General features: G+C 42.4%; 1 protein-coding gene across 2 annotated transcripts in view; it reads right to left on the minus strand.

The window, feature by feature from the left end:
* Positions 1-8,658, minus strand: part of LOC125027572 — a 15,526-nt gene extending 6,868 nt beyond the window's left edge. The window contains exon 1 of one of the 2 annotated variants that reach the window (XM_047616792.1): positions 8,522-8,658. Coding sequence is in view for 1 of the 2 variants with exons in the window: in XM_047616701.1 (XP_047472657.1) it covers positions 5,731-5,784 (54 nt within the window). In the remaining variant the exon portion in view is untranslated. Of the gene's footprint in view, positions 1-5,730; positions 5,885-8,521 lie in introns of those variants that run through there. The other variant, XM_047616701.1, reaches the window with a different exon arrangement.
* Positions 8,659-10,000: the final 1,342 nt, after the last annotated feature.

The following is a 10,000-nucleotide window of genomic DNA, read 5'->3' on the forward strand; positions in this document are numbered from 1 at the left end:
GACGCGACGTCGAAATAAGTAGTAAAGTCTCGTGACGTTTGCTCCGGAACTCAGCCAGTCAGCGCAGCTCTTTATCTCCCGACGGTAGCCCAGCACACCCCAACATTCCCACCTAAAGCGCGGTCGTCTGGTCGTCTTTATGCCCCATTTCCTGCCGGGCATGAAAAGGGGGGGGGGGGTCCAAGGAGTCTTGTGTGATCCTGAGCCCCTAATGGGATCGGATGCTATATGGACCTAATGATTGGAACTTTAGAATTATACATTGTTGTTCGTCTTCTACGTTTGCTTGGTGTTTCTCCATGATGCTTGAGGGTGAAGAAAACACCGATGAAATCTAAAGTAGGTTCATTTGCGATCAGCTCTGATAAAATAAATACGGAACTCTTCCTGTTCCTCTGCCCCACACGCCAGGCTCCGTCTGCGAGTGTTTACAATACAGATGTGTGACTACACATCTGGCCATGTATAGTCACACAGATGTGTGACTACACATCTGTACTCTATAAATCATACAGAGTCTCACTCTTTCATATAGGTGATATGCTACACATCAATATAAACTAATCATAAACATGAAGTGTATAATATATAATCACATAGTTATCACTAACTACGTACGATAATAATGGCATCACAATATGTATGCACTAGCATCACAACGTGGCACTTACAACTCACATCATTGTCATAACTCACTTCATTATCACAACCCACATCTCCCTCCCCCCTTTACGTTCACTAGCGGGAGTCTTGAACGGACTTCAACTTGAGACGTTCCGAACGTCGAGGTTCAACAGGCACAGATGGGGCGGAAGATCCTGGTGCGTCGTCTTCCAAATTTGTCGAGTTTCCAATCTTGAGCTGTGTGGGGTGCAAGAAACGTCGATTGCGCCATATTATACGGCCACTTGGCAGCCTGATGTGATAATCACGAGATTTGCCATTACCCATGACAGTGCCGACCTTATCCCAACGCTTGGATGTGGGATCCTGGATTTGCACCTGCGCCCCAATCTCTAACTTGGAAAGGGAGTGGGCACGCTTCATAGCGGGTCATCACGTCCTTGGCCCGTACTGCGGCACGACGGTCGCAGTCCTCGGCCTTGGTCTGCCACTCCTTCATAAAGGCACTAGAGTGGGCAGGCACACAGGAGTGAAGGGGCATGCCAAACAGAATTTGAGCAGGAGATCGACCAGTGATGTTTGGGGTGTTACGTAACTCCAGTAATCCTCTGTCAAACTCCTCACTGTCAATATTTCCGTTGGGTGCTGTCTTCATGATCAGATACTTTACTTTCTTCACAGCAGCCTCTGCATGCACATTGGACTGTGGGTAATGGGGGGCTTGACATAGCATGACGTACTCCCCATCGCTGAAGAAAGGTTGCAAATTCCCGGCTGGAGAACTGAGGTACGCCATCAGTGCGCAGGCGAACTGGTACACCCAGATCACGGAACATATGCCGGAAGAATCTGATCCTCGAAGCTCTTGTTGCATTAGTTCCACATGGGATGACAACAGGCCATCCGGAGAGTTGGTCAGCATACACCAAGAAGTGTTTTCCAGCAACACTGAAAAAGTCTGACACAGACATAAATAGTCTTGTGGGTTTGTCATCCAACATCAGTGGCTCTTATTGCTGACTAGGCTGTAGGTGCTGGCATGGCTCACAGGCATGAACATGTGATAGTTTGTACCCACGAAAGCTGGCCTCAGATGCAGCCACAATGAACTTTTCTGCATTAAGTGTTATCCCGTGCTGTCGACACCTTGACAGGTCTTCGTTTACATGTTTAAGGTGTGAGAGGTAGTCCTCACCATGTAGGAGAATGTCGTCCACAACCACAATGCAGTTTGTTACTCCCTGAAGTGCCCTGTCACCTCATAGACAAAAGGCGTCTCCTGTTGCTGCAAAACCCATGGGACCACGACAGTATCTGAAACGTCCATAAGGAGTGATAAATGTCGTCAGGTGTTGATCATCCTCATGCAGGGGTAGTTGCCAATAACCACAAAGAGCATCCATAGTTGTGAAGAACTTTGACTGCGGACTGATACTTCTGATGGCTGTAAATGGCGTTGGAAAAGGGTGGTCAGGGTGAGAGACTTGCCTATTGAGCTTTGATAGGTCAGTGGTAATACGAACACCACCATTTGCTTTTGGAACAACAACCATTGGATGACACCATTCTGATGGTTCATTATCCACTGGCTTTAAGATGCCTTGGGTCACTAATGACTCAAGCTCCTTTCTTGTTGGTTCCTGAAAAACCAAAGGAATCATTCTGGGGGTGTGGATCGCGAATGGCGTGGCATTCTCCCGCAGATGAATTCTCATGGGAGGGCCTACCATCGTCTTGAGTGGCCCAGACTGCAAGTCGTCCTTCTTCACCAACACATCTGCATACTGATGCAGGAAGTACTTCCTTGCTTCTTCAGGTGACTTCAGCTGGTTCAGTGGTAAAGGCAGCAGCCGAGGAGGGTTCGCCATTGGTGTATTGCCCAGCCCATGGACTCGATTTGCAATGTGCACATCTGATATCTGCCTTGGGAAATAGTCTGGAACAATCCCCAAATCCTTGCACTCAGTCCAAGAGAGCAGTGGGGTTGTAAGCGAAGGCTGAACATCAATCCAACATGTAGTCGAACAGTTGCCATAGGTGATGATTCCACGAAAAGATCCAGCCGCTGGTGGCATCTGGGACCCATCCGCATTGTAGTATACAGTCTCTGCCAGAGGTGCTAAGTCTTCCTTTGAGAGGCCGAGACTACTAAGATGCTGGAGTCCAATGACAGTTGTGTCTGCACCTGTGTCAGGGATGATGGCAAGACTACCTGATATATCATTATGCCGAATTGACATGCGGACTTTAGGGGAAGGCTGAGGTTTCGGTCGTGCAGTAAAGGTGACACTCCTGGCAAATGACACTGAAGGGGATACTGAACCTATTACCTTCAATTCCTGGTTGGTGTCCTCTTCTTTTGTTTTTGCCTTCCGTTTCTTTGAGCAGCATTTATCATAGTGTCCCTGCCGGTTGCGCACCTTGCATCTGGCATTCCTGGCAGGACACTTTGAAGCAGTAGCCCAATGGCCTTTCTTACTACAAGCACGACATGTGGAAGTGGTGGCCCTGCACAGACCTTTTCCATGTTGACGACCACAGCAGTTGCAGGCCTTATTCGGCAGAGGTGAGCCAGGCCTCGTCTTGGACTTCTGCTTCAGGGTAGCCTTATTCTCCTTTTATATTGAGAAACAGCACGTGAAGAAACTGTGTCCTTCAAAGCAGATGATGCAGTCTTTGACGATTCATGAGACCTGCATTTCTCCAAAACATCCAGCAACGTCGCTGAGCGGTCCATTTCAATGAGCTTCTGGGTAAGTTCCTCATCTCGTATACCCATTAGAATGCCGTGTTTCTTCCACTGCTCACCGCATGCTTGGTCCTGTGCCTTGCAAAGGTCTATCTCCTGTGACAAGATTTTATGCCGTATCCAAAAGTCATCGAAGCTCTCGCCGTCTGCTTGCTTGCACTCGGAGAAGGCCTTCCGTCGCAGTGCCTCATTACTTGCATTTTTGATATGCGTTTCGAGCTTTGTCAAGACATCGTCCACTGAGCATGTTGGGTCTGCGGGCACTTCCAACTTGTGCTCCAGCACCCGTCGCATCTCAGAGGTAAGGCACATACGTAGCTGTATATGCTGGTTTGATAACGGCAGGTTGAGGAGATCCACCATCACAGCATAATCGGACCATTCGCGCTTCCATTCTCGGAACTGTTGGGGACTCGCATCTGCTGTTAATGCTTTCGGAGGCTGTCGGCGGAGTATGAGAAGCAGTGGACGCGGCAGAACTGCTCACTGGCGAACTCGCAGGTTGCTGGGGGGTGAGGCGAAGGATCAGTTCCTGAAAACGAGCAGACTCCTCCTTCCGGCGGGCTTCATCCTCCTTCCAGCAGGCTTCTTCCTCCTTCCGGCGGGCTTCATCCTCCTTCCGGCGGGCTTCTTCCTCCTTCCGGCGGGCTTCCTCCTCCTTCCGGCGGGCTTCTTCCTCTCGTCGATAACGCTTTTCTTCGTCCTCTTTCCGGCGGGCTTCTTCCTCCTTCCGGCGGGCTTCTTCCTCCTTTCGGCGGGCTTCGTCCCTCTGAATTATCCACTGCAGCAATGTAGCAGCAATGTAGCAACATCTGTGGGAGGTGGGGTGCTAGCACTGGCTCCTGCGGACTCTTCAAGGCTGGAGTCAGGCTTCTCAGGGTCGCTCTTACTGGTATCTTCTTTTTTCTTCCCTTTACCCATTGTAACGTGGTAAGGGTGTCAAGATTATACAGCAAAATCGCCGAAAATCCAGTGAAAATCCGTAAAAGTAGAGCGAGGCAGCGAGTGATATGGCACTCGTGTGCGCGGTGCCAATGCGGTGACGTCACGGCGGACACGTGCGGGCAGGCGAACCACGAGCGCGAGAGAGCAGTCGCTCACGAAGCGTCGTAGAGAGCGCAGGATATTCCTCTCTCCTACAAATCTCATATGCTTCGGACCGGCTCCCTTATGCAACAATGTCCCCTGAGCAGACTAAACACTGCACGAACACTATAGGCACTGGACAATACACATCACTACACTATAGCACCACACCACTGCAAATGAAGTACACTGCCGAGCGGGTTGATTGCTGACCTAACACGAGGGTGGACGAGGCGCGGGGCCGGCGACAGGCCATGAGTTCGCGGAGGCCTGGGGCAGGCAACAATAACAGGCGTCAGAACTGAATTTGCTGGATCACTGCGCCATGTTCGTCTTCTACGTTTGCTTGGTGTTTCTCCATGATGCTTGAGGGTGAAGAAAACACCGATGAAATCTAAAGTAGGTTCATTTGCGATCAGCTCTGACAAAATAAATACGGAACTCTTCCTGTTCCTCTGCCCCACACGCCAGGCTTCGTCTGCGAGTGTCTCTCTCTTTCATATAGGTGATATGCTACACATCAATATAAACTAAACATAATCTTCTATATTTAACATGGTAAAGCATATCACACAAAAGGAAGTGTATAATGTATAATCACATAATTATCACTAACTACGTACGATAATAATGGCATCACAATCCGTATGCACTGGCATCACAACGTGGCACTTACAACTCACATCATTGTCATGACTCACTTCATTACCACAACCCACAATTGTCAAGAAATCCATCTGAAGTGAATGAGCTTCAAATCAGTTTTCCAAGACATGCATCCTAATTGGATCATTAAAAAAAAATGTAACATGAAGCCATGTCATTTATAGTGACTAATAGACTAAACCGAGACGTAGTAAACAACTTCGTCCTGTTTTGGAATGGTTGACGCATAAATGGAATAGTTACTCATTATTCTGCAGGAATTGGTCCGGCAGGATCATTTTTTATCCCATCTCTGATCCTCCCTCGCGTGACACTATATTTTATTTCGACTTTCCGAGGGAGGGAAGAATGAAGTGCACTGATATGACACGGACGATTCAAAGGTGAGTAACGATATTTCCAGAGAAGTAGCGGCTGAGGGCAAAGTGTAAATAGGATGAACTTAACACGAACAACTTACCTTGAACATACGAATGCACACTCCAATCAACAAGTTACATAAAAACCATAATGCAAAAAAAAAAAAAAAAAAAAAAAAGTCCAGACGCGAAGATACAAACAACTAAGTGAGCGCGAGCATAAATTAATCATTCACGAATACTCACACTGTACGAATTAAGGAAATTTGCAACATGGAAAAAAAAAAAAAAAATCAGCATCGAGTGCGTCCGCCGCACAAAACGCCACCTCAGAGGAAAGACTAATGCGCGTGCCTTTTCTCCCCAGCTGCGAGCCAGTGCCAGCCCGACATATGCGGAGCTCAAAAATCACGAGTGATAATCAAGCTTTGCGCGCGCATTACCGAACATTACCGAACATGCCCATACCTACATTCACACGCGCGTACACAAATAAGATGCACTTAAGAACACAGATTCAGGCTTTATTCTCAAAAGAGGTAAAATCAATAGGAATTTATTTAAACGATATTATTGATATTGAAAGGCGGGTACACGTGCGCTGCTTACGTAGGCACTAGTGTAGAGATTTCTGCAAGTGGAACCTTATTAATAATTCAGAAGAAAACTCATGGAAAATCTATGCTAAATAGAGTTTATCGCTTAAGGCTAAAATGTGGATTAACATCGGGGGTTTTGATACATATGTATTGTCTTATGGCTTATATATGTATACGTGGTGGTGATTATGATGATTGCAATAGTTATATAGATAATAATAATGTTCATGGTGTTAATAATAATGATAATAGTGATGGTGATGATGATGACGGTGGTGATGATGATGATGATGATGATGATGATGATAATGATAATGATGATGGTGATGAGGATGATGGTGATGATGATGGTGATGACGATGGTGGTGATGCTGATGGTGATGGTGATGGTGATGATGGATGATGGTGATAATGATGATGGTGATGATGGTGATGATGATGATGGTGATGATGAGGATGATGGTGATCACGATGGTGATGATGGTGATGATAGTATTGATGTTGATGTTTTGTTGATGATGATGATGACGATGAGGGTGATGATGATGATGATGGTGATGAAGATAGCGGTGATGATGATGGTGATGATGATGGTGGTGGTGGTGATGACGATGACGATGATGACGACGGTGGTGTTTATGATGACGATGGCGGTGATGATGACGGTGACGATGACGATGACGTTGACGATGACAATGATGATGATTATTATTATCATTGCTATTATTATTGTTGTTATCATTTATTTATTATTACCATCATCATCTTAATAATAATAATAATAATATAAATAATGATAATTATAGCAATAATAATAATAATAACAATAACAATAATAATGATAATACTTATAATGACACTAATAATAATTATTATTATTATTGCTATAATTATTAATATTATTATTATCATTATTATTGTTATTATTATAATTATAATAATTATCATCATTATTATTATTATTATTATTATTATTATTATTATTATTATTTTTATTGTTATTATTATTATTATCATTATTATTATTATCATTACTATCACTAACATTATATCTATTTCTAAAGTAATGATAATAATAAAAACAATAATAATGATAATGGTACTACAACAACAGCAACAACAATAACTACTACTACTAATACTACTACTATTAATACTACTACTAATGATAATGACAGTAATAACAATAATGGTAATAACAATAATGATAATAACAATAACATTAGCAATAATAATGATAATAGTTATGATAACAGAATAATAATAATGATCTTCACAAAATAATAATAATGATCTTCACAAAATACTACTACTACTACTACTACTACTAGTAATAATAATAATAATAGTAATAATAATAATAATAATAATAATAATGATAATAATAATAATAATAATTATCATTATTATTATTATTATTATTATCATTATTATTTTTATTATTATAATTACTAATAACATGGATAATAATAATGATAACATTAACAAGAACAATACCAACAACGTAAAATAATAATAATAATAATATTATACTTCCTTTCAATAACTGTAGTGACAAAGACGATAAAAATGATCACAATAACCTTGATAAAATAGACGACGAAGATGGCAGCATTAATCATGATCCGCCCTTGGTGTGCATTCTCAGAAGCAGACATTTAGACCAGTATATACAATACAGCGATGTGTAAGGTACATCCTATTTATATCCTGTCTCTCCTGACGAGGCACCTGACCGTGTCTATGGCAACAATTAAGCTCTAATGAATGCCCTGATATAGGACCTCTCAGAATGAACCTTATAAGATTATGCTAATAGAAAATCAATGACATTATTAAGGAAGCAGAAAGGTGTATTTGAGGAGCAGTGTCTGCCTGTGTAACGGTGTCAGAATAGGGGATAGGAGTAGGAGAGGGAGAGGGAGAGGGAAAGATAAAGTTAAAAGGGAAGTGGAGAGGGAGAAAGAGGAGGAGAGTAAGAGGGAGAGGGAAATGGAAAGAGAGGGAGTAGGATATTGATAGAGAGAGAGTGAGAAACTGAAATAGATAGATTGACAGATAGATAGATTGCTAGATAGATTATAGTGGCCTCTGGTTTAGTTTACAGAAGATTCACTATAATATCTAGCAAGACAAACTTAGAGTCTGTTTAACTTCGACGGCCGCGATGAAATTTGTCAAATCTACTGCAGCCTTTACATGGATAGATAGATAGATAGATAGAGAGAGGTGGGGTGGGGGGAGAAGAGGGAAGAAAAGGTGTACGAAGTGACAAACAGTGAGAGAAGAGCGAAGCAGCGGGAACGACAGTGAAAGCGAGGGTCTGATCAGCAGCAGAAGGAATCGAAAAGGAAGAACAGATTACACGATTATTTTTTCACCCTACATCTGTATCTCTGACGCTCCACAACAAAAACAAAAGAACACTGAACACCTACGACCACGGGCTAGTCCTTTTACGCCGAATTTTCTCCTCTACGAAACTCTCGCGTGGTAGATCTGCTCGCTTTCTTTCACCGCCCCTAATGCTACGCTTTATCTCAGACGCAGTGTTCGGCACAGCGTATATCTCGAGGGTCCCTTTCAACTGATAATGAGATGCTAATAAAAAGAAAAACAACCACAAAAAAGGCTGAGTTACCAGATGCATTATTTTTTCCTGATTATCCTACAATATTTTATGGGGGGTGGGGCTGGGGTGGGGGGGTCATGGTAAGAATTTTTTTACGAGGGAAAAAAATGAAAATGTCCATTAGCCAGCGCAATCACCGTAAAGGTATTATTGTTTTTTGCTTACTTAAAAAGAAAAAAAAAAAAGAACAAAAATATCTGCAACGTGATCAAAATATCTAGAAACTTAGGAAAAACACACTCATTCGCCCTGTGCTTACAATAGAACTAGCGTCACTCCGAGTATATAGCATGTGTACAATTAACATTTTTATTACCATGTTTTCACACAACATCAAGCATATTGGAAACCCTGTTAGGTTACTCTAGACGAGCATCGAAAAAGCGTCTTTTTTTCTTTGTTTACCTTTTGGTTTTTTTTCGCGTTCGTAGCGGCGATACTTGTAAAAAATACCCTCGTTTTTGAGAGTGTATTTTTTTTTTTTTTTTTTACATTACTTTAAGAACTCTTGAATGAATAAAATTAAGGAGAAAAATAAGTAGCCATCCATAAAAGCTCCTACTTATCTATAAAAAGGATTTGTTGGTCGATTAGGAGATTAACGTTCGTGTTGTAAAGAAGCCGCGTCCGTTACTAAATCAAAACGTATTCACCCGGGCAATTTGTTCGGGGAAATCGATAAGCTATCTTTGCCTTCACACGAGACTAAAAAACTAACATGTAGAAGCTAAATGACGGAGCGACTGGAGGATAAATATTTGTATTTTAATTCGTGATAGACTGAATGCATGTTTACAATGATTATTCATCTTCAGCTTCAGCTTGCCTTCACAGAAATCGCAGTTTATATAACAAATAGTGGATATCTTACGCATATGTCTGCACACACAAGGAAACATGCACACAGACAAGGATAGATAGAAAGAAAGACACACAACACACACACACACACATTCACACACACACACACACATCACACACACACACACACACACACACACACACACACACACACACACACACACACAGTCACACACACAGTCACACACACACAGTCACACACACAGTCTCACACACACACACACACACACACACATACACACACACATATATAGAGAGATAGATAGATAATAGATATATATGTATGCATGTATGTAAGCATGAATGCATGTACATAAATACACACATACACACACACACACACACACACACACACACACACACACACACACACATATATATATATATGTATATATATATATATATACATAGTAGAAAGTAAAAA

This window comes from Penaeus chinensis, chromosome 1 (assembly GCF_019202785.1).
Source record: "Penaeus chinensis breed Huanghai No. 1 chromosome 1, ASM1920278v2, whole genome shotgun sequence".
Lineage (NCBI taxonomy): Eukaryota > Metazoa > Arthropoda > Malacostraca > Decapoda > Penaeidae > Penaeus > Penaeus chinensis.